Source organism: Rhagoletis pomonella, unplaced genomic scaffold (assembly GCF_013731165.1).
Source record: "Rhagoletis pomonella isolate Grant_MI unplaced genomic scaffold, Rhpom_1.0 Rhpom_scaffold_00012, whole genome shotgun sequence".
NCBI classification, from domain to species: Eukaryota; Metazoa; Arthropoda; class Insecta; order Diptera; family Tephritidae; genus Rhagoletis; species Rhagoletis pomonella.
The window spans coordinates 14041916-14067559 of NW_023458566.1; the positions used below are offsets into that span (position 1 = coordinate 14041916).

Genomic DNA, 25644 nt, shown 5'->3' on the forward strand with positions numbered 1-25644 from the left:
AAAAAAATTGAAGGATATGAAAAACATAAGCTGTAGATACAGTGGCAAAAATATAAATAGGGTAGAAACATTTAAGCATTCCTTATTATTAAGATGATTGAGGTGATAAAAACCTATGGCCAGACCATGGAAGGAAAAGTGTTTGAGCTAATATTTTCGGTGTGACAAATATGTGAGAAAACTGACTTTGAAAAAAATTGCATTATTTAGTTCTGAAATATTTTTGCACTACTACTATTCAGGCAGACAAAGGCGCGGACCATAGCCAAAATATGCATTAAAATTAGCACATCTTAAAATAGAAACTTTAATTATACGCAAAACAAAGAAGCTAATTTTTTTTCCTTTTTCTCTTTTATTTCAGCACGAAAAATATTCCAACTACATTCCAGCGGATGAAAAACATTATTTTGGTACAAAAAGATCTTAAAAAAAACCAGTAAGCTTTCGCTTTAACATACATTTTAGCAGCGAAATTTTTTTTATACGAAAAGTTTCATAATACCATAAACACAGTGAAATGAAAATGTTGAATGGACTTAAGTGCAAATTGAGAAACACAAAAAAAACAATCGCACATTAAAGTGACTTTGAAAAGAAGATAAAAGTGAAAGTAAAAGGCAGCGGCAAAAAAAAAAGGCAGGCAGGAACCGCAGAAGTGAGTGGAGTGATTAAAGCAGCCAAGCGGTATTAGAAGCAGTAAAGCAACTACTCAAATGATGTTGTAAACATTTCACTGTTAAAAGTAATTGAATGCGGAAAAGTATGCTTTTTAAAATAATACAAAAGGCAGCTCAGCCAACAATAGTTGTAATGAAGAATGTACATACAAACATAAAAGCTTTGTACAGTTAATGCAACAGTAAATACTATTTGTATGAACGAAATCAACGAAGTTTACTGGAGCTAAGAGCAAAGGTGCAAACCACCCACTGCTTTTCGGGTACTCGGTGGTCCGAAGTACGACCAAGCGGATACGGCATTGCAGCTGCAAGACTGGGTTTTTGTTCGTTGCTGCAGCTCGAGAACGGTAAAATGCAGTAAAATTCAGCCACGATAGTAGCTGATTGAGTAGCGGCAACTAAAATTTGTATGTGTTTCTGTTGCGCATTTCGCGGATTTCCAGCCATACGAAAAAAAAAATAAAATAAATAAATTCGCCAAAAAAAAAGACCAGAAGGAAGCGGTGCCGAACCAACAGCTCATGCAGCTGAACTTTCACACCCATTAAATACAGTTACTCAACGCGTTAACCTCCTCGCCACCGTTAAGTGAGTGGCCGGCAGGCAGCATGCAACCCTACGGGACTGGTGTGAGTGGTGGTATTGTTACGCCAACCATGTCCACACCTTTCATTTGTGCTGCACTCTTTTTTTTGCTGACCAATTGTGTTTGCATTGAAGCTGACCTCATTTTTCATAACAAAGTGAAGTGAATGAAATTTTTTAATTTTCCAAATATGTACTGTTATTTTACCTCGCACAGTCGCACATCAGCATTGTCATAATTAAAAATCTGTGCATTCGTGCGTATTCAAATCGAGGAACCAAACAAAAAAGGAGAGCGAAAACGTAAAAAAACAAAAACAAAACAGCGTTTTTGTTCAACCTTTTGTAAATTGGCTGCAACGAACTGGACGCTTTTGGGGCATTAAAGTGTTAATAAACCCTCATCGCTGGCAACGTGTGAAGTGCGCCAAAAAGGAATCTGAAATCTAAAATCCACATTCAACCTGCACACAAACATTGGCGGAGAGCGAGTAGAGGTCGTCAAAATGTTGCCCACCAATGTAATGACATTCATGAAAAAGGTGAGTTTCTAACTAATCATCGCACAAACATTGAATTAATTAGCTTTGAAGGCAGCTACGAGGGATACGAAAATGTAGATTCTTTGAGCGCGTAGACCTTTGATTCGTCTAATGATGAGATTATATTGTTTGTCAGCTATTGGATGGTGACGTTTAAAGGGGAATACAAGTTTATATATTTCCACACTTTTTTTATTAAATATATATATATGTGCATACTCGTACTTTGTGTTCAAGAGCAGGGTTGCCACTGCCGGAAATAAAATACTTACCATCCACCTGAGAAAATCTACCAAACACGGAAAATATCTACCAATAACTTTTTCTTTTGTTAATTGAATAAAAACAATAGCTTTGTTTATTTTTTTTTAGTTCTTTCAATAAAAATTAAAATTTTTACTAAGGCACTTTTTATTTAACTTATGACATGGTATTTGAGATCATACTAACGAGTGATGGAACTAAAGGCAACCACCGAACTTCAATTGAAAAAACTTGAACTGGAGTTTTTTTTAGAAAAATACAATGACTCAAAAACCGATTGATAATTTTCTTAATATTCACGACGTTTTTCAAGTGAAGATTTTTTTTTGCATTTTTTTTCGTAGAATGAAATTGTTTGCGCTTTAAATAAACCCATAAAAATTAAACATTCAACCTATATAAAATTCGAAAATTTCCAAAAATTTTCATCTAAATTTCGAACTTTTTACTCTGAATTTTTAACACAATTTTGGATAGGCAGTTTTATAGCCCATGGAATTTAAGTGTAATCAACAATATGCAGCTAAAAATTCCTGTTGATTTTTTAATATTTTTTGCCGCCGGTCTTTTGTGAATTTTTTCCTTTAAAAATTGCCATATATAAAAACTGCCGTTGCTTTTTCACTTTTTTTTTTGCGAACAATCATAGTGTTTAGTTACATACCAGTCCATTTCTTTCTTTATTGAAAATATTTAGGCAATCATACACTGAGAAAATAGTACAGTTAAAAATTTAAACTAAATAAATATATACATATACAATTATTTGAAAAAGTTGAGTGCTGTAAACGAGCATAAATTTGATGATGCAAAATAATCATACGACTTCAAATATGGCCCTGAGTACTTTTTTATGATCCAATCGGGTATAGAAGTAGCTATTTTCGCAGTCTTTATTCATAACTGTTATTTTTACAACAAATAAAGACTTAAAATTCATTATGACATAATAGAAAAGTTAGCTTTTATCGGGATAATTTAGCACCCACTCAAAATATTTTATATGCACTTCTCTTCAATTCAATGAATAACTATGTATATCAGCCTCTCAACGCGTAGTGGGTGCATACATATGTATGTATGTGTGTGTGGCTGCGCTTGTCAATATGTCTACAACTACACCTGGGGGTGCTCGTAAAAAATCTCAAAATATCTTAAACTAAATCTATGACCTTACCTTGGCGCGCTCTCATCAAAAAGTTACGCATACGCCCAGTGGTCCCCGTGCCTAGTGTTTTCGTTACGTATAAAAATGCTATTGAAACTTTTTATTGGACATGCTTACCTAAATACATAAAACAACAAGAACAGCAACAAAAAAAACGACTGCTATAAAGAATTATCTGCTGTAAGGTTAGGACTATTTCGTTTTTTATTATCTTACGTTATTGTGAATGTACACAGGTGTTTGTACGTGGGCGGCAAACTTTGGCAATATTGTCAATGTTGCATAATTTTGTATGTCAAATAAAACACAAAGTAAACAGAGCAACATAATGCAGCAGTACCATAGCTTATATTGCTTGTACTCCCCCCAACCATACTTGAAAAAGTAACTTTGGCAATAATAAATCGATGAAATTTTGAATTCAAATATACAGTTAACTCAAAATGAAGTCCTTGTAAGAGCAGCGGCATCAGCGTTTGGGAGATTGAGTAAAGTTTTCAAAGAAAAACATAAGTTGGCGTAAAAGCAAATATAAATACATGTTTCCCAAAAGGCCGTTTGCTTTTAGTTAGTTGCCAAAGCAATTTGTGTGCTGTTAGTTTTGTATTCAAATATAAATGAAATTGGATTTACAAAGTAACCGCAAGACAGTAGAATAAAATTATAAACAAAAAAAAGGGGAGGGCCCGAAGAGAAATTTTCGCATGATAAGTTATGTGCTTGCTTGATTTGTTTGGCATATTTCCAATATCTGTAGATATGTACATATGTAAATAGTACTCAAAATTCTAAACAAACGACAAATATTATATTTAATCTGCCTTATTTATTACAAGCGGTCTCCATATAAATTTCCAATTCGTAGCTAATAGAAATTAAGAGATATCAACGGGATATTTTGAGGTGAGTTTTCCCATCAGAATAAAAAAATTAAAAACGATAACAAAAGCGCAAGTATAATCGAACTTGACTAAATTATGTAGTAATAAGAGCTTCAAATTGCAGGCCCTTCTGCGGAAGTTTCCTTTGTGGCGCCTCAAATTTATAATCCTTATAGCCAGAGGCGAGGACTATAGGTTCCCTGTTCACTTCTAAGTATGGCAACCATCATTATTGCTTTTTACTTTTTAATAATAATAATTCGGTGCCTACATTTTTGCTAAGCTTTTGGCTAAGCTACAATTTTACGTCGACTATGACCGGCAAATGGTTTTAAGAAAAGAATTTTCAAGGCAGAAATACACTCGGAGTTTTGCCTGCAGGAACGTCCGCTGTTAGAGAAAAAGTATTTCCCAGTTTCGATTTCGATCAGACCAGGGATCGAACCCAAGTCCTACGGACTGGTAGTACGAACCTCATTGTAGTTTATTTTCCGAAACTTTCTAGAAGCTTCTCTCAAGTGTTTTTTTTTGTTTTTGGATTTATGTGGACCTTTCGTTTTTCTAGTGTTTAAATTTTCGCGATTTTTGGGACTAAATAATTATTTTTTGCACCCATTCTAGACTTTTAAAGGTCATTTCACAAATTTTCAGGATTATGGTGTTTTATTTTCGATTTTTTCGAGACTTTTAAAAATTTGCTGAGATTTTTTTTTTGTGGGACCCTTCAAGATTCTCTTGGTATTTGTCGGATCTTACTTTTCGTGAATATTTCATAACCTTTTATCATTTCTTCGAGACTTTTCTTAAAATATTCGGTAATTTTTGGATTCTTCAAGTTTCTGAAAGTTGTTTTACTTTCCTTGATTATTTTGGGCATTTTTTCGCGAATTTTTTCTGCTTAACATTTCGGAATTTTTCCGCAGATTTATATATTTTTTTCCGACACTTTTCCCAACTGGAAATGAGAGGCTCTTTACGATCACATTCTTCATCAACTTACTTAAATTGAATAAGTCTCAGTAATATTTATATCAGAACTGACCAACCACTTTCAATTAGGATGAGTGAAAAATATTTTATATATTTTGGCGCAAATATACAAATATTTTAATCTAGCTAATTTATGTCACAAATTTCCAACAGAAGCGAACAATATTTAAACCTGCGCTGACTAATATTTCAGTTACGTATATTTGTACATAAGTATGAACTGTCTAAGATGCCCGCACTAACCAATATTATAATCAGCCAAAATGGTTGTCTGGCCCAAATCGTGGAAAAATTATAAAAACTACACATATGTATGTATGTATATCTACCATTTTCAAATATTTACTTTTCCAGCGTGAACAGTAAATATATACGCGATGCTTACATACATATATATCTACCTGCTGACACTATTTATGCAGATGAAGATACACACCTCGCTAATTACTCCCACCTGAATACCTCTCTATTCACACATTTTGATAAACGCATGCTCATGTATGTATATATGTACATACTTAGCTAATTATTTGTTTGCACAAACACGTGAATGCAAATTAATTCCCATTTGTCCTTGCTTACATAATAAATAAAGGACATGTATGTACATATGTATGTATGTATGTGTACATATGTGCATGCATAATTACAATGATTGATGTCAAGACCCAGCAATGGTCAAAATGTACGCAATTCCAAACTAAACACTCTCATTAGCGAACGCATCAAATGCCAATTAATCAATTTATCAATACGATTTCAGTTTACATCAGCAGAGTTTTCAAATTTTCGCTGGCACTGGTAAATATGAATGGGCGCAATATTTAATGTAATTTAATATCCATCTGGTTAGCTGGTAGTAGTAGAGTAAAAATTGTTTACAAAACGTAATGCCTGTAAATTATTTTATTGAGTCATTCATGAAGCAAAATTCATTTATGTAAATTTCTTGTTAAAAGAAACCATTGAATAGCTATTGCCAAGAGCAGTCAGTTATAAGAATATCTGCATACATATAGCTGCATATAGTTATTAGTGCATAATTAGGAATGTTGGTTTACGCGTACTTTGAGTAAATAAGTTAGACTTTTATAAAAATAAAATAAAATAAAAAGAAATAAAATAAGGCGTTTTTATTATTTCTACAACCAATATATATAACTTATACACAATTTATATTAAAATATCACAATATGGATGTCAGAAGAAAGATGGGAGGAAATCTTTTGCTTGAATAGCAAGCATATTTTTGAGGCTTTGAAAGAGGGTAGCCACCTGTTTAAAAAGCTAAATTCAAATTATTTACTAAGGTGATTTGAAAAATATTTATTTCTGAACTATATTTAGCGGAGTTGCCACATGTTTAAAAAATCAAATTCAGTCAGTTAATTAAAAAAATATGTATCGCAATGTCAGACGATGGAGTGCTAACAAGGTTTTAGCTTGAAAATACGTTTGAAGAGGGCTGCCACCCATTTGAAAGGTCTAATTTAATTAACTTATGCAAAAGTTAGGTGAATTATAAAAATACGGAGGTGAAACGAATCAATATTAAGAAATATTTAGTTCGAACATTTGGAAAGTTTTTAGAGGGTTGTCTCGTGGCCACAGAAACTACTCATCTTGAACAGAAGAGATTTTTCCACAGCCAATAATAGATCTCATCGCGGTCGGTATATACTCTGAAATATTGAAGTCACCACGATGAATTTTGCAGAAAGACAGGCTGAAACTTTCAGGCATTTAATTTATACGAAATAATAATAAAAAATAACTTATTTGTTACAAGCTTTTCTCAGGGAGTGATTGAGTTAGAGGAGTTTAAAATGCGGCAGCCGCTCAAGATTTCAGACTAAATGAGCTGGTTGCGATAAGTTAAGAAAGATTGACGTGGTATCTCAGCTGAAATTTTAATTGGCACCAATCCCATGTAGCCTAGCAATACTAGGACACGTTTTTTTGTGTTTTCCTAACCCGTGAGACCACATACATGGTGGTCCATATAGTGCTTTCTGTTTAAAAATATATATATTTTTTCGGTATATTATAAGTTCATCTGAAAGAACAAATATTCCCATTATTTACGGAACACTTTTTCATTTATTTGGCTGCCTGGACTGTCTTCTCAGTAGCGTATAATCTAAACCCAGTTTTATAAGACCTTGGAGAAGATTTCTGGCTTCGGCTCTCAAATGTCTTGCTCGGTATACGCCTTGAGTGCCGGAATCGCCAATGGATTGTTCGCAACTAACACTACACTTTCTCGCTTTTCGAATAGTTGTCCTATAAGCGTCGGTTCGAGCTAGTGTAGCTAATCCAACCCAACTTTGCTGGAATTTATTGTGCTGGTCTCTTAGTTCGGTTGGACCCAACTGCTATGTTTTTTCACGCTTTTAAAGAAAATTAAGTGAAATGTCAAGCAAGCTGTAAAATAGAGATTCAGTGCGAGCGGTCACTGTGTCCCGAATCCAGTACACGCTTTTGAACGAAATTGTACAGTATTTACGCCTTTTGCTTATAATTCGACTACAGCGCCATCTAGCGGTAAATTGTGTTGAGAAGAATATTTCTCCAAACATCTAACTATTCTAAATACCAATTAAATACTTATGGCGTCTCTTTTCAACAAAAAATACTGCCTTTTAATTGCCATCGCCTTAGTATTTGTGCGTAGAGGGCACTGAGATGGCAAATTTGTCGGCAGAAAAGAAAACGCTATTAGGTTCACAAACGCCAGTTTTGTTTAACAAATATGAATCACCTAAAGTGTCCCTTATTCAACGTTTTGTTTTAATAAATATTTATTTTAAATATATATGTAGCTGTGGCTAACAGCTCGCTTCGTAAGCAATCCTTAGATCAGCGAACTAGAATTGGGAGAATCCAAATGACAATCTGAAATAGAAAAATTAACAAATGTCGCAACAATTCCAGGCAAAAATTGTATGCAAAAACTTACAAAACAGGTAGCAGCTCGCATGCAGATTTTCACAATTTCTGAATTCCAACGTGCTGGCGCCAATTGCAAGGCGCAGAAGCGCTTAAATTCCAGCAATTGACTCGCATTCAAGTTTAATTAACAACTTATGCATGTGCGTTAGTTGTGTGTGTGGGTGGTGGACACGTTGCCAGCGCGGAAATGCATACAAAGTGCACACACGCGCTAACATGTGTGGAAATTCAAAGGCCACACAGCTTTGAGCTTCCTAGCAACACGGCGTATTACGTATACGACCTGGTGCTCGCAAGCACGCACATGGATATGTGAACAGTTGTTGCTGTGTGTGTGTGTTCGATTTGAATTGCAACGTGTTTACTCTCAGCATTAAATGCTACTCGCAGTTGCTCACGACTTTTTGTGTGGCGAGATTTTCATTTTCCATTTACTATTTATGTATGCATGTATGTATGTATATATTTGTTTTATATTTTTCTAGTTTCTTTGTTTGAAAATGAAAGTTAACAAAAACTAAAAAGTTGCAAAAAAAAACAAATATTTGAAACAAAAATATTAGGCAGTGGCAACACATCAGCTCTGCGATGAAGAGGGTAGATATATGTACATAAATGAGCTTTTAAATTCGACAACACTTCATCCATTCGTACTCCAGTACAGTTTATTATATTAAATGAGTAGTTATTACTTTACGCAAGTGTCTGGTGTATGCAGTGTTAAAAGAGTTGGTGAGTGTAAATAGTTTACGCTTAAGCAAACTTACTGGTTAGACTAGTTTATTTAATAGAAAGACGTGCAACAAGTGTGTATGTGTTTTCCCAAAATGTTTTATTTTTAAGCTCAACAAGAAAAAAAACAAGAGAAAAAGATGCCTACAGTAACAAAGGCTTATGTGTAATAAAATTCATCAGACATAAACCCACAAATTCAAATTTGTTTTCATACATACCTAGCCGGAAGTAAATCTCGATTTTGGACAGGCGCCTAGTGAGATTTGCTTTCTTCCGTCTAGCGCCCGACAAGGTAAACTATCGAGGCGCTAGGCACAAAGGTAACGATGGCTCTAAGCAGCCACTGTCCAGTGATTCTGTTGAACTACTTACCAGAAAACCCATACAGAGATGATTTAGGTTTAGAGAATATACTTAGTGCCCTTAAAGTTGATCACTGTGTCGTAGTTGCTTGCCAGAGCTTGTCCTGGCGGTGACAAGGAAATCATTGTCAGGAATATCTAGCCAGCACCAGAATCAATTGCCCAAGTCAAGGTGTTAAGCTGCAGAAATGAAAATCTGTGAGTTGTTGTATGCTACAGTTAGTCTTACCTCTGGTACAGAAAGTTTAGCTTCGGAAGAAATACCGAGTGCCCTGATAGTTTATTATTTCATGGCTGTCACTTGCCAGAGTTTGTCGTGGAGGTATCAAGAAAACCCTTGTCTCTAAAAACTTGCCAGCAAAAGAATTGGTTACTGCTGGTAGGATTTGATAGGATACAGCCAGTCCAGTCACTGCTAAAAAGATCCTCAATTCATTAAATCTGCCTAGCACCAAAAGTAATTATCTCAAAGGAAAACAATTATTCTGGACCCAACCCCGTCTCTGGGAAGAGCAATTAATTTCAGGACAACCTATTCTGTGTCGGTCAAGGTTAGCCTTTTAAGGCTTTTGTTTGGCAGATACGCTCATGGTGCTGCCGTCGTAAAAGTACTAGAGAAACTCTTCCTATCACCTGAACTAGTTAACCAAGTCAAGGTATTACATGGTAGTGCCCGGCCAGGCACCAGAAGTGATTATCTCAGATCGTTAAGAAAATTTATTAAGCGCCCGAATAGGTTATTAGTAGAAGGGGTTCCAATGCCAAAACTTATTTTGGCAATGTCGAGAAAATCTCAGTCTAGAGAATTTTCGAACGGGTATTAAAGTCATAAAACTTCAAATAAAGAAAGCTGCGCCCTTTTTTACTTGCAAAAATGACTGTAACGACTCCTATTTCACTTCAGGTGAGGCAGGGCACATCATCCGCACAGAGCTGGGCGTAGATACTGAAGCCGTTAAATTTAACAGGTAGTGAGTCAGTTGACAAGATATAAAGAACGCCGCTGAAAATACAGTCCCATTGTATCCCGCACTTAACATAAATAAGGCCACGTCTAAGTCACGCATGTTCGTATATATAAATAGCTGACAATCCGATGACACCAGTTCGGTTGAGCTTAGTTGAGCTAGGGCAAACCTTGCTTCTCGTGGAAACGTATGAATATGTATGGCGTACTTTTTATTGCTTAATATTTATTTAAAAGTAATTTTAAAATTAAGTTAATTTTTTTAGGGGATTTTTATTCTCGAGAACTTTTAGAATCACATTTTTTCTAGCTTTCGGTTATAAAATATCCGCGAAAACATTAATCACATAACCCTATAACCTAATAACTTAATAACCATAAAGCTGTGAATACCATTATTGATTTTGATTTACACGATCTTTATAAACTTGAAAGAAAGCGTGTTCCCCCTTTCAGCCATCACCACAGACAGCTGCGCTCGCTCCACTTAAACGCAGTGGCTTTCGCATCTTGCACAACTTTCAACGCCTTCCGGATTAGAATATTCACTTATCTGCTCAAAGCAACGTGTTGGCATAAATCTAAAACACAAACACTGAGTTTACAACAAAGTGAATGCTGTCGAATTTGTAAATTTCGGCGATAAACCAGCAAAAGTGTTGAGTAGATTAGGAAAGTGTATGTAAATGCTAGTGGAAGGGGGATCTACCTTTTTCAACAAGACTGACATCCTTAATGCGGCAACTTCTTAGAAGCATCTAAATTTGCTTTGAGTAAAAGGCGTCTTTGGTTTTCATGTACTCATAGGATAGTGATTTACATATATTTGCAATATAGGTGTGTGTATACATATATAAGTACATGTTGAAATAAATGAGCGCAAATATTTACAAACGCCATGATGCTCGCGGTCTGTGTGCTAGTGTGGGTAACTGGTGCAAAAAATCCGCACTCTCGCTACACTGCTTAAGCAAAATGTGTTATAGAGCCATTTTAAGATTCTAGCTATGTATGTATGTATTTGTGCAAGTGGCTGACAGCATCAAGTGTTGGTTTAACTGGTTTTACTTTGACGACTTATTTTACGAATATACTAGATATAATGTAGACGTTAAAATAGCTAATTTCACTTTGCCGTTTACGGTTTTAGGATATTAGCGTGGGTTGATTCCCTCACAAGACAACAGCTTTGCAATTACCATCCTATCTGGGCGACTTGTGAGAAGAGAACGGAAGAATTATCTAAATATATGTATCTATAATAGGCGAAGGGGTTTTTTGTCCAGAACAAAAGATCTGTATCGTTTACCCGATTTTAAGAAAATGAGACATCAAATTAAAGCGCTTGGTCTCTGTAGAAACTCTGCAAACTGCTTTTAGTTTTTTGAAAAGAGTTGCCACGCTTGCCCGGGCATCGGAGGGGACCGTAAGAGACCAGCCATTTTTTTCTACCCACTGGCCATTCATCCATCGGCACAGTTGCCTGCACACCTTGGCTTGGGTAGTGTTCGTACGGTTCTACTGACATTGTCGCTCCCGGCAGTACACCAACAGTCCGGCTTGGCTTATTGAGGAGTACTACCGAAGGCGGCTGCAATACCAGGCTTCCCTCCTAGTTCAAGGAGACATGGTACTCTTCACACTGTGTAATTTACCATGACACCATTTAAGCCCACTCGCCACGGCAAGACGACTAACGCTGAAAAGTTAGGAAAAGCCCAAGCGATCACGAAAAATTAAAAACAAAACAAATGGCAAGGAAAGGAAGTTTCGAAAAGTCCGGTAAACTGTTCTTAAATTTGTTTGGGGATTTTAATGTTGCTTTGGAAAAAGTAGAAACATATTTTCACTCTGTGGGTTCACAAAGTCCAATAGCGTTTTCAAAAAAAACCCCACTTTATTAGCCATTTTACTGCTTCCGCTTTTCAACTCTTTACGTTTCGAGTTTTTAACGAAAGCTGATTAGCAATCTTATCAACAACATTCAGGTCAAGGTCAACACAACTTGCAATTGAATGTAATGAAATTGGGGGCAGCCGGAAAAACTAGCAAAAATAACTTTCTCCAAACAGTGGACAGTCATTTTTGTAGTGTAACAGGATTTAGAGGAAAGCGATATATGCATGCAGGTGGTGTTGGAATTCATTGGTCCTCTGCAAGCTTACCAGACTCCTTTATGAATCTTAGTTGTCTATTGAGGGAAAAAGAATGTACCTCGTTCACTCACAATACATCCGACCCAAAAATTTACCAACTAAGTCTGGCGAAGGCCGGAACAGCGGCAGAGCAAATATTCTGTACTATCTTAATTTTCAAAAAAAAAACAAAAAAAAAATGTGCACAGTGGATCATCGACAATGCCTATAGTGACCAGTCCTCCTCTTTTCGGGTTTTAAAAGCCGTATTCAGAAGTCTCCTGGATTGTTTTCAAAGTTTGGCAAGTTAGCGTTCCACCATCGGACCGCTCTTGCCTGCCTGATTCTTCTTAGCGGACAAACAAACCAATTCAAGTACTCGTTACCTCACGGATCGACTCTTAAATTGATTATTTGGGATTATCGTTTCGTTCAGGTTAGTCGCGGTACGTGGCTGCTGATTACTTTTTGCTCCTCAACTCTCTTTCTACACACTTTATAGCACCACTATGTATTATGATGCTTGTTATAATCTTCTCTTCAAATACATATTTCAATTTATTTAACTACATACAAAAATATATTGTATCTACTGAAGTACATACGTATGTATGTCCACGATGACGAAATGAAATAACAAGGAAATGAAAGAAGGGCGCTTTCGGCATGCGAACATACTCCAACACTTGTAACATAGTTTCGAACCTCTAACTAAATTTAATCTAATCTAATCTTATTGTTGAAAAGGGGTAAAAGCTAAAACACGCACAAAAAGTAGCAAAACCAACGAAGCCACTTCCTTTACATTTATTCAATGTTGATTTCCTGTCAATACGCAAGCATATATATAGTAGACGTTTGTATGTACTACAAATGTTTCCTCGATTCTTTTTTTTTCAATTTTTCAACCCAAATTATTGCATCATAAAAATGTCCTTTAGCAGCGATAAAATATACGATTATCTATCCACAAAGTATTTTTATGTCTAATGGATGAACACATACATACATACATATAAGCATGTACATATATCGTGGGTTCAGCACTCCCACACATGTGTAACATAGGGACAATTTAGCAAGGTAATAGGCAAGCTGTATTATTATTTATTTTTTTTTGTATTCTGACGCTTATCTCTGCAACGGTGTCATGCGCGCGCTAAGTTTATTGTAGCGCAGCAGTCCTTTTTTAGGGGATAAGCTTACATTCTTACTTACACTTTCGTATGATGATAACTTGAGTGCGTGTGTGTGTGTGTGGGACTCTTTGGTATCACATGCGTACAGTTAATTTGTCGCAGGTGTGTTTGTGATAGGCAACCAATGAAAAGAGAAGCGAAAATCAAGTAAATGGCTACTAAAAATGAATGCAACAAAAGCACAAAAGCATAGAATAAAAAGAATACAAATAAAAAGGGTCCAAAGCTAAAAGTCAAAGCAACAAAGTGACATACAAACAAAATGCGTTGGCTTGTGAGTGCGCGAGGCACAACACATTACTCACCAGCTTCGCACTTTGATTGGCAGGAAAAATTTTCCTTTCACACAACTGGCTTTTATAGCATTTTTATGGCCGCTGTTGAAGGATCCGGTGCGCTGCATTTTTTCTGTTATTTTTTATTTTTTTTTGCAAAAATTTAATTAAAATGATGCACCTGTGTCGCATCAACAAAAACAATAAAAGGAGTAGGGAGAAGGGAGAAAAAGTAGAAGCACGAAACAAAAACAAAAAAAAACATTGAATTCCAAATAACCCATCAACGCCAGCAACAGCGCATCATTCTCCGTTTGCTACTTCGTTTTTCATCACAATTTTTCAATTACTTGCAGTTTTTAAAATGAGAATGAAAATGAGAATGAAAATAAAAAAAATTAAATGTATTTTCTTTTTTTTTCTCCACCAGCCACACTTACTCATATTACTGTTCAACCATTTTTCTCTCTATCTCCTTCGCTTTCAGATGGTCGCCACAGATGAGACGCCATCCACACAGAATCAACCCGATGCTGGCGGCACCTTCGGCAAGCTGAAGCAGACACTGTCATCGTCATTGCTGACAGCGCAGGATAGAGGTGAGTAGCGAATAGTTAATTCTTTTAGTTGTTGCAAAGGGTAAGAAGAATACAAATTAATATTACGATATCAAAACAACAGTTTTCTGAAACGCTACGAGAAAGTGTTAAAAGGTTGCAACGAAAATATGCACTTTGCTTTCTAAAAGAAAAAATGAAGTCCACAAAGTAACTAAAAAACAAAAAAAAAACTGTGTAGCTGAATCTAGAACCATTTGTATTGTTTAAAGGAATTTTCAAATTTAAAAATCTTACTAAACTTTGGTACTTAGATGGTCTGTAGCGCATTTTCGAACCGGCTGCTGAGATATGAAGGTCGATCTTCCGTTCATCCGTCGATATGTAAAAGGGTAAAGTTTGTGAATAACAGCCAGTTTCACCAAATTATTTAAGTGAAAATTTTCGAATTTTCGGTTTCACCAATCAATTTTAATTTTGATTTAAGTGACCTATGCTCTGCACTTAAATAAAAGTTAAATCAGAACAACCACACTCAGAGGTGTTACACGTTTAATCACCTGATCATTGTGTATCTGCTGCTTACTTGTATACCAGCCCTGCTTTTACAACACAGCGTGCCAAAGCTTTCAAAAGCTCTCAGTACAAATGAAAGCGAAAGCTAGTCGTAGTCTGTTTTACAACCACTTTTTACTCACTTAAATAAATAGTTTATTGAAACTGAAAATTATTTAAATGAGAATTAAATACAAAATTAAATTAAAGTTAATTTCTACTTAAATAGTTTGGTGAAACTGGCTGTTAGTGTGTGAGCATGTTTGTTGCTCTTTCACGCTAAAATACTTGAACGCGTTTCAATGAAATTCTGCGGACAGACAGCTTATAAGCGCAGATAACAGATAGGATAATCTTTTGTATTTCAGTATTTCAAATTATTTAATTAATTAGTTAAATACAACATATAACAACAACGTGGGTGTCTAAGTTAAGAGTACAAAAACAATTTATTTTGAAAATATTTATGAAGAAGCATGCCAACTCTTCAAAACCTTAGAATCAATTTAATCAATAAGCTAAATCAAAGATTATAATACAAATATCGGACGATAATTGTTTAAGAAAGCTTTATTTCAAAAATATTTTTAATTAGGCTTTTCATTTGTTTGGAAATTCAAAATCAATTTATATAACAAGGTAAATTACATATTTTAATATGTGTATAAAAAAATTTAAGAGAGTTTTATTTAGAAAATTTTTATTAGAGGGTTGCCACATATTTAGAAATTCAAAATCAATTCGATTAACAGGTTCAATGATATATTTTAAATAATTTGGGTATCAAACAATACGAGTTTAGGTAAGCTTGAATACTAAATAAATTTTGAATAGGGGTGCCACCTGATTAAAAATTTCCATTACCTTTTAATACACATGGATAGGTGTGAATAGAGAAGAATTTATGAAGGTTTTATTTCTATATTTATATTTTCGCAGAGGATTGTCACCCTTCTAGAAATTCAGAATCAATCTAAATAAGGAGTTAAATGATATTTATGTACATCAAATATGGGTAATAAACCATAAATCTTTATTTCGAAAATATTTTGTATGAAAGTTGTCACCTGTTTAGAAATTTTAAGTCATTTTAATTGGCAAGTTAAATGAAATACATTAACATGGGTTTGACACCGAGAGAAAAATTAATGTAATTTTTATTTCTAAAATACTCTTGAAGAGGGTCGCTCTTAGTTAAAAAGCTGCTGTTCAATTTAATCACAGGTTAAATGAAAATTTACAAATACCAGTGTTTAACGACAGAAGATAAAGAAAGCCTTTTCTCGAAAAAAAGCTTTATTTAGAAAATACCTACCTGTTCTTCATAATCAAACGCTACTTAGTTAATTAGTTATTTTAACGTTAAATCGGAACGGGTTCTGAAATATTTACAGCAAATAATTTTAAAGTATTTCACATTTTACAAATTTAAGCAAATCGACTTTTTTCATTTATTTTGAATAAAAAGTAACAATTTCGCATTTATATGAAACAAAATTATGTTATGGAACAGAAGCTATTAGGTATAAAATTACAAGTGTACAGCAAGTCTTCGAGTCACAAGGAGTTGCTTAAATATATCTCATTTAAAATTTCATTCAATAACTTTCAACACTTTACTAATATGCGTTGCCGTGTTCAATGCATTCTTCAATCTACACCCACCATTTCACTTCTCAATTTAACATTTTGCACTCCGTGCGCTCCCTCACCTTCCCCACATCATTTACTTGCATCCACTTTTTCTTGTCTTTTATTACATTATTTTCTTATTTTAGTTTTTATTTTTGTTCACTCCTTTCACCAGCATAGCTTTGAAATTTAATTACAGCAACACTTTAATGACATCGATTTGTGACACTTTGCCAACTGAGTGGACAAAGTTGCAGCAACAAACAGCCAATGGCATCAAAGTGTATTCACATTTAAAACATTTTGAACACTTAAGCCATTAGCATTGACTCTGTTGTCTGACTCGGTTGCAACAAAGTTGCCACATAAAAACTAACTGCTGAGCGTACAAGTTTAACTTTCTGCAATTACATCTACATACCTAGTCGTACTTGCACCAAGTGTATGGACGTGCTTTGCATGTACCTAAGCTTGTGCATTTGCGCCAATGGGTGAATGCGAATGTGAAAGTGTATGACAAGAGTATTCCTGTCATTATGTAGCTTGTTGAACTTTGCTGTGATTTAATTTAAAAATATGCAGTTACATATGTATATACTTATTGTCAAGGAGATTGGATGTTCAATATAGTGGTAATTGATAAAATTTATTTAAATAAAATGTTGCAGAAATTTTAATACAGAGCCAGGAGGACTGGAAAAGATGTATCGCAAACATTTTTAATTTTTTTTAATTTTAAAATAAATTTTATGATGTACTCTCCATTATAATGCAATTTCTCTGTGTATGTTAAAATAAAGTAAGTAGTGGAGTAAATTCAGCGGGTCGTCCATTTTCGTTCTGATCCGTTGGCTATCCAAAGAGGGGCTGTAGTTTTTTCCTGGATGAATAAAGGTAGGAAAGATAGGAATATTGCTTTAACGAGGAAGAAGGGTGAGGCAGTAAGACTCGTAGGATTTAATACAGCTCGAAAATATTATAGAAAAAAATTTGCATTCGTTTCGAGGGTTAGGTCTTCTGTAGACTTTAGTTGCTAATCATAAAATACTCATAGCGCTTAGGATATCGAAGGCGCTTACTTGTGAGTGATGTTGAAAAGCTGGGAAAAGAGATGCAAATTTAAGAACCGAAATTCACAAAACTCTAAGCTGCCTAGGAAGACCGGAATTTGACGGCCGCCACTTCAAAATCAGAAGCCTTTCTCTATGAACACTAATTTTTGGTATACATTTTTTAAAGTGCTGCTAAAATGTTGACGATTTCGAATCACTATTTTCTTTAATGTCTCAGGTATAAGGGCAGCGAAGAAGATGCAGTGATGAACTGTAATGGCATGATGTATGAACTGAGGTTAGAAACTAACCACTAACTGCAGGGCCAATACGACTTTCCAGTGCACTTTCGTATTTTCCAAGGATTCTTAACTGTACATTATGACAACGTCTTTCGTTCATTTGCCGCATTGAGGAGGGCTCTTTGTATAGTGTGTAGATCTATTGTTGATTCGAATGTGGATCGACGGCTTCTTAGGTGTCCAACCACTTAAAATTCCGAGAGAAGGCGATGATAAGCTGGAAGTTCTGGGTTCTTTTAAGACTCATAACCAACTTTTCAGAAAAATACGTAGACTTTTAAGGATCACACGCATGTGAAAAGTGTTATAGTAATGCCATTTATCTTACTTTCTAAATGATATAATACTTACAACTTTCCCTTACTTTACCAATTATACTTTGAAGCCAAGTTAGAAACCCACAGTCGGCCGGCTGATTTATACGATACAATATTTAGAGGCGATAAAAATCCATCGGCTTATAACGATTAGTGCATTTGCGCTGTGAAAGTCACCTGGTATGAATGAAGCAATGCGAAAGAGTCCAACTTTCCATCGAAACCACTGTATCTTAATCTACAGCACTACATATGTCCATATCGTTGTATCGGATCTCATAGAGCTTGGCTATCTATCGCCACCGCGCAAAGGGTTCGTGCATGCTCCGCAGAATCTTTCTCCCGAATACTTCAAGGGCCGCCTCAAAGGATGTATGACTTCTACGAGTGGTGTGCTGCGGTGGTGCAAACGAGAGGTCCCAAGTGCCTTGTTTATAGATTGAGACATTGACATAGAAAGTAATGAATTGGTTCCCCTTTTCTTCTCGCAACATATTGTAAAGAGTAAACCTTTTGAAATACATACTTTATCATTTCAGCAAAGCATAGCGTTTTGTGATGATATCAGTGAGAATTCTTACTGCTAATTTGTTTAATATAAAAGTTGAATTAAAAATACTGTATAAAGTCTTATTATGTATATATTCATAATTTTAAAGAACCGCAATATTAAGAAAAAGTTGCGAGTTGAAAAGAGGCCTTACAGCCGCATATAGAGCAGCAGCTGTAAATAACTGGCGTAAAGGCCATTATTTTCTTGGGGCTTACAGTGTATGTTGATGGACGCTGTTCTAAAAAACCCTCAAAAGCAAAATGGAAAGGGTGATTTGTCTACCACCCTAGCAAAGCATCTGAAGCTCTCTCGATCCTTCTTGTGACAATTTTCAGTCTTGCTGAAATGATGATAGGCATAAGTCTCCCTGGAGAGAAGCTAGTTTTTTAGAATAAAATTCGAAATCTTATACCTAGCTATGAAGATTATATTACTCTGCGAAACAGCATTGGGAAGGACCTAGCAAGATAAGTAACTTGTGTTTAGTCAATCATTCCTGCCCAAAAAGCAAACTTTCTTCAAACGAACTATGGCTCTCGAGTACTTTCGCATCGAGGACTTTCTCTACCACTGCCTTGTCAACGTACGATTTCTCTGCTGTGAATGCAAAAGTAGTGAACCCTGAATCCTTTACACGGCAAAGTAGATGGGGCACATATCAGGTCAAGGTAGTTGTACCATAATGGGCAGAAGCGAAGCTTAACCTAACCTATGGTGGCAGCCAACTTAACTTAACCTAACCTATGGTGATTATGACACGAAGTATTACCCGTAAATCAGAATAAGCTTTGCAAAATCTTCTATTTTTATTTTCTTTACTCAATAAGATTACTGAACACATTTGCCTCGACAAAGTGAGTGGCAAGTATGAGCTTTCCAACTATTTTTTGTATTCTAAACCCTTTCTTCAAAGTTTGTATCCACCGGGGATTAATGTATGTTTGTCGACGTATCAAACAAGTACTTTCAAATATCAAGTTTTGAAATAAAGGACAAAATAGAAACTTATAAAAATAAATAAAGCCAAAGGACAGAACCTTAAAAAAAAAACGAACTGTCCTTTCAAATAAAGCACGGATGGTCACCGTAATGATATTAGATAGGCGCGACCTATTATTAGTTGACCACCTTCTTTGAAATTAGCTGCCTTAAGGAGGCCTGAAATAATAGTTCCGTTCTGGTTGTTGGTACTTCCGAAAGGGTCGAAGAATGATGTACTACTTTGAAACAAATTACCGTCAACTATGTTAAGGGTCAAATTTTGTTTGCAGACAAACCGGTATCTGCACTGTCATTTTTTGTTCTCGTCCAAAAATTAAGCCTGGAAAAATACATCGAACATCTCTCACCAAATGAATATCTGAAGTCAAACGTAGAGTAAATCTGGTTCGAAAATTAAATATTCTATTGAAATCTTCTTGCACTAAGCTATTGAGCCAGCGAGGTCAGTGAAACATTTCAGTGATAAACACTTTTGTGTCGCTTAAATTTAAAATGATCATTCAAAAGCTACCCTCTGCTGCTGGCCATGAACTGAAATTTCCACCCAATTCGTTTAGCGCATCTCAATCGTATATTGTTTGCTAGCTTTGTCCAAGGTATTGACTTTCTTAAAGTCCGTTGCTGAGCATGATTTTACTACATAAAATCCTGTCGTTAAAGGTGCGCGCGCAAAAACATTTACGATTCGGTAAGAGGAAATTTGCCTGTGTATTGCGCAATATACACAGTTGATTTGCACAAATTGCACCAACGACTGCAACGGTAATATTAGTAAAAGCAACCAGTAAAAGCGTATAACAGAGGGTAAGCACACACACACACACACACATACACACCCCGCAAGCGTAGCGCTTATGCCGGTATTATATAGATATATCCGCAGTGACTTGATAAAGGTGAAAAAAAATTTAAACAAAAGCCACAAAAAAAAAAATATTTCCACCTTACACTGCAACAGTTTTTGAAGCAATACTCTGTCAGCGAATTGTTTCAACTGGCAACAGAATGTGATTTTAATGTGTATGAGCACACTCACACACACACACACATATGTATGTATATATATATACTTGCATGCAAGCGCACCTTCATACACACGCCACTGCTGAAAGTACGATTTGTTGCACTCTCGCCCAACTGTTGCCACTTCGATAAAACATTTATACTTTTTACGTAAATTTTTTCCTCTTTTCGAAATATGCTACACTTCAGCTGAGCGCCACTGCATGTGCAACCGCGCGTAATGCTTATTTTTTTGTGTCTTAACGTTTTTTTTTTTTGCCATTTACTCGATTTTGCTTTACTCTTCTTGCAGCGAAAGTGTTTTTACTTTGACGTGCAACTGTGTATGCAAGTGTTGCAAGTTGGCGTATATGCAACCCAGCACTCGCATGTGTATTTTACAGCGAGGTGCATTAAATGTTTTCCTTCCTTACTCTGCTCTGTGTGTTAGTTTTTTTTTAGCTTTTGGATATTTGTTTGCTTTCCTTTTCCGCTTGCAAGGTGTTTTTGTGAATTTTATGTATTTTCATGTGAGCGGTTCGGGTGTGGGAAAATATACACATAGCCGTTGTTATCTAAATTACGCCAGGTTTATATTTACATAGTATATTGATTTAGTTATTTCTATCATGCAACAGAGATGGAGTTATATTTAGCTCGCTTCAGTTCATAGAAGCTGAGACAGTACGAAATTTGGGGTGGTTGCCTTCAGTGGAGTAGTTAGTTGATTTCGTTTTCTTAAAAATTACAAAGTTATTTTCTTATCGAAACAATTATTCGGGCTGCTATATATTGAAGTCTAACGTTAATTAAAACACCTCCAAACCTAAATAAGGAATAGTACGTTTCCTTAACTGATTACCAAAAACAGGTGTTCTAACTAATGAGGAGTTTCTTTAAGTCTGATTGTGGCTTTCCTCCATCACAAATAATGGAAGCAAGCTTAATTTTCTTATAGTTCTATTTCAGTGGCTTACGTGAATAAACAAAAAATAGAAATACTGGAACTCTCGAATTTTTGGTGATAGTCAAAGTAGATTTATGACTTTGGCCAGCACGCTAATCACTTCTAAATGAGTTCGACATTGCAGGGTTCGCTTTGCAAAGCTACTTTCTCTCTAAATTTCACATCACTCAAGAATACCTGATTATTAGGCATTAGACCCTTTAAATACTTAAATACTTACATAGGTCAGGACTGGATGACATCTAGACTCTGCGTAGTTCAGGTTGTTTTCAATTTCAGAGCATCTGACAACCGGTTCTCAATGACAATTAGTGAGTATACTGTCTGGTCTCCTCCCTTGGTTTAAAGACTAGTGTTTAAGAGCAAACAAATTGGTTAGTTACCGTTTTGAGGAAATGCTTAAGTTAGGCTAGGTTAAGTAAGGTTAGGCTGTCTAGCGTTGCCAGATAGAATTACGACTAGGTATCAGTTTTCTTGGCAAGCTGGAATGATTTTTTATGTCCCATTTTTGCAGCTGCCTGTATATTTCGTCGCCATATAAGGTCGCCCACCTGGGACGTTCGCCGATATAAATGTAAAATAGTGCCTAAAACGGGGTCGGTTTTGAGTGTAGCGAAATAGTGGGAATCGAACCTTCTTGATTTGGATGAATTTTGCTCAGCACCTTTCTTTTACCATATAACAAAGTTCTACCAAAAGAAAAAGTTGGAAAATTATTCGGTCTTATTATAGTTGTCGACGTCGACGTCGATGTAATTTTTTCATCAAAAATTGGACTTACCAAGGTTCTTTTTTGATGAAAAAATTACATCGAAGCCGATATCGACAACCACAATATGACCAATGTATTTTTTGAATATCTAAATAACTATTATAGCTACAAAAAGTCTTCTGGTGAGGTTTTAAAGCTAGAAAATATTTAGGACTAAAAAAAAATTTATTTTTAAAAAATTTTCTTTTTACAGTACCTCCCTCCAACTGATCTTAAAATATCCTGAAATTTTTAAGATGTTTTTAAATATAAATATGAATTTTTGAGCTTTGAAATAATTTTTTTTTTAACTCGAAATAAAAAATTAAACAATGGTATCGTTTAAATTGAGATATTTGGGGCTATATAAAATAATATATTTAAAAAACAAACGAAGGTCATAAATTTTTTGCTATTTTTTTATACAATTCCTACAACTAATCTCAAAATATCCTGAAATTTTCATGAAATATATTTTTTTACAAACTCTATGTAAACAATTAAACAATTTTTATTTAATTAGAATTTGTTTTCGCTATTTGTATTTTAATTCCAAAAAAATTCATGTCTTAAAAAACACTTTTCAGTATCTTTTAATGTCAGTTAGAGATAGTGTGGCCAGATGTGTTAATTTAATCAGTACATGTTCTTATATTTTTTTTTGATTTTTAAGAACCCGAAATCAGTGCGCTTTTTATTGATTTTGTACTGATTTTTACATTTCAAAAATATTTTTGTAAATACTGTTGCTTTGTGCGTCTTGTGCAATTAAGTTCTAAAAATTTGGAAAATATGCGTGCAAACTACCGACTCTTGGATTTGATATACATACGTAGCTTTATTTTGATTTTTGTTGTTCAACCTCAGGGCTTTTCCTTTTCATTTACGTAATCTTATCAATTCATCTGACAACAAAGTGCAACAGCGAAAATTACGCAAGCGACATTTTTTCAGAATTAATTTTTAGACGCAGAAATGCTTTAAGTGATCACAATATTTTTTCTTAAACCATTTCTATAAAAAGAGTAAAGTAAATTGCTTAAACTTTTTTATTCAACCAATTCTTTTCGTATAAAGATCACACTTCATACCCTTAAAGTGTTTTATCTTCACTAGTTCTTAAAATTCAATTTCTGTACTGTAAAAAAGCATTTATCCACACAAATACAGTGGCCAAATAAATTTATAATGCCTTGGTGCTAGTCGTGCAAGTTATCTACATGTGCATGTACTGCACTCAAATCTCTGAACTAATCTACACTTGACAAACAGTGCGTATACGTAATCTGCACTAGGTCCTCAGCTAGTTACATGCTGGCATACATATTGTGTTCTGGGTGTTTACTGTTTGGCTGCAAGCACAAGCCACCAACAACCAGCGAGCAAGGTGACCAGAATTTTCACTAATACTTGTGGCGTTTTCCTTTCTACAAAATCTGTTGCCTTTTCATTGCCCTCTCCGTAGGATTTATGCGTAGAGGGCACTGAGAAGGCAACATTTTTTGGCAGAAAAGAAAACGCTATTAGATATCTAGAAAGTGCATTTAACGCTCACTTCTACATTGTTGATATGTATATTTAAATGTATGCATGTATGTCATAGGTATAAAACCCATATTTTTGTTCATGTTCGCATACAAAAGTACACAATTTTTACTTGTTTTGCCGACAGGTCAGTCTTTGTTTTTGCTAAGAGCGTTCGCACAAAAGTAACGGACGACGTTTGTGTACGACCAACCAAATGAGACCAATGCCCTAAGGAGGAGTGTAAGGACAAACAAAAAATATGTAAAATGTACCAGACCCAACTGGTTGGTTAGGGCAGTGCGGGCAGGTTTTACGTGCTTAGAAATACTTGTACATAGATATTGTTTCAAATTACACTCGAGTGTTAACATGCACTTTGACTAGGTAAAGAAAAAAAAGTGGCATTAAAAATGCAAAACCCATTTACGCTTGCACTAAAAATAATTTATGCAAGAAAGGTACATCACCGCTGTTGAGATATGAACTTTTAGAAAGCAAGCGGTCGCTGGTTGCAAGTGACCTTGTCCACTTGGAAGAAATAAAATAGTACTGCAAAAAAAAAGGAATGCGTTTAAATTTGCATAGCTTTTAAAAACAACAAAAAAAAATTGTAGCAGGAGAAAATAGAAATGTTCGTTATTCATACTACTTTTAGGAGGTACTACGCTTTTTATTGTCCTTTCATTTATTGAAAAAGAACATTAGTACAATAAGACTTTGAATCTGTTATAGTACAATAGATAAAGTGAAACTGTATTCGCCAAAAGTCTTAAGAATTTAATACAATTTAAAGCCTTATTTTAGACCTAAATAAAGTAGACTGTAGGCATATAAGTGGTCATTTTTATTGTCTTTAAAAATCTGTACTTATGCCCAGAGTTTTGGGCCTAGACATAACTAGATTCTTTAACTTGTGCTAATGATGAGGAATATTTCCTCACAACAAAGTTATTAACGGCTCTATTCTGTATTACTGAAAAATTCTTGTCACAGTTTTTATTACGGAAAAATATATGAAAAAGTTTAAATTTGTCAGTAGACAAATTTTTGTCACCGATACAGAATTGGGCTATAAGTAATATTTAAAGAAAAGTAGGAACAACATTGGTTTGACTTGCAGCGTAGCCAGCTTTTTCGACACAGAGTGATTTTCAACGAACGTGGTACTCCTCAAAGGTTTGGAATTTGAAGATCGTGCTGTTATTTTTGGTGGCTTTATAATTACAAGGACAAAGAAGTTCCATTCTGTAGATTTCCAGTTTTTAGTAGACCACTCTGTATACACGAATTTAACACCAATCAACACAACCATATCTATAAGCAAGCCATGAGGCCACATTTTCTTCTCACTACTCTTTGAATGCCCTCGATTCATTCGGCAGATGGACCTATTGAGCCTAACCGTTAGACAGGTGTTTACGCCAGAGTCAGTAGTCGACGTTATGATGAAAGGTGACCATGAAAGGGCGGCAACTAGTTGGGTTCCAGAAACAAGTACAAGTACTCATCGTCAATCGCAAAATCATAATTGTTTTTCATTAATAACTCTGGGAAGTTTTAAAATAGAATCTTTATATTAAAGCCGATGAAAGTTGGTTGGTTGGTTGGTGTGCCGCTATTTTTTTAATTTTTGATGTATAACAATTTTTCATTTTAAAAGTTTAAGATAATACAAAATGTCAACATTTA

General features: G+C 35.1%; 1 protein-coding gene across 1 annotated transcript in view; it reads left to right on the forward strand.

Annotated features, from left to right (window-relative positions):
* Window positions 1-368: 368 nt before the first annotated feature.
* The window catches only part of LOC118747594, a 111469-nt gene continuing 86193 nt past the window's right edge, over window positions 369-25644 (forward strand). The window contains exons 1-2 of the mRNA XM_036481645.1: window positions 369-1810; window positions 14226-14337. Coding sequence (XP_036337538.1) covers window positions 1775-1810; window positions 14226-14337 — 148 coding nt within the window. The 5' untranslated portion in view covers window positions 369-1774. The remainder of the gene's footprint in view (window positions 1811-14225; window positions 14338-25644) is intronic.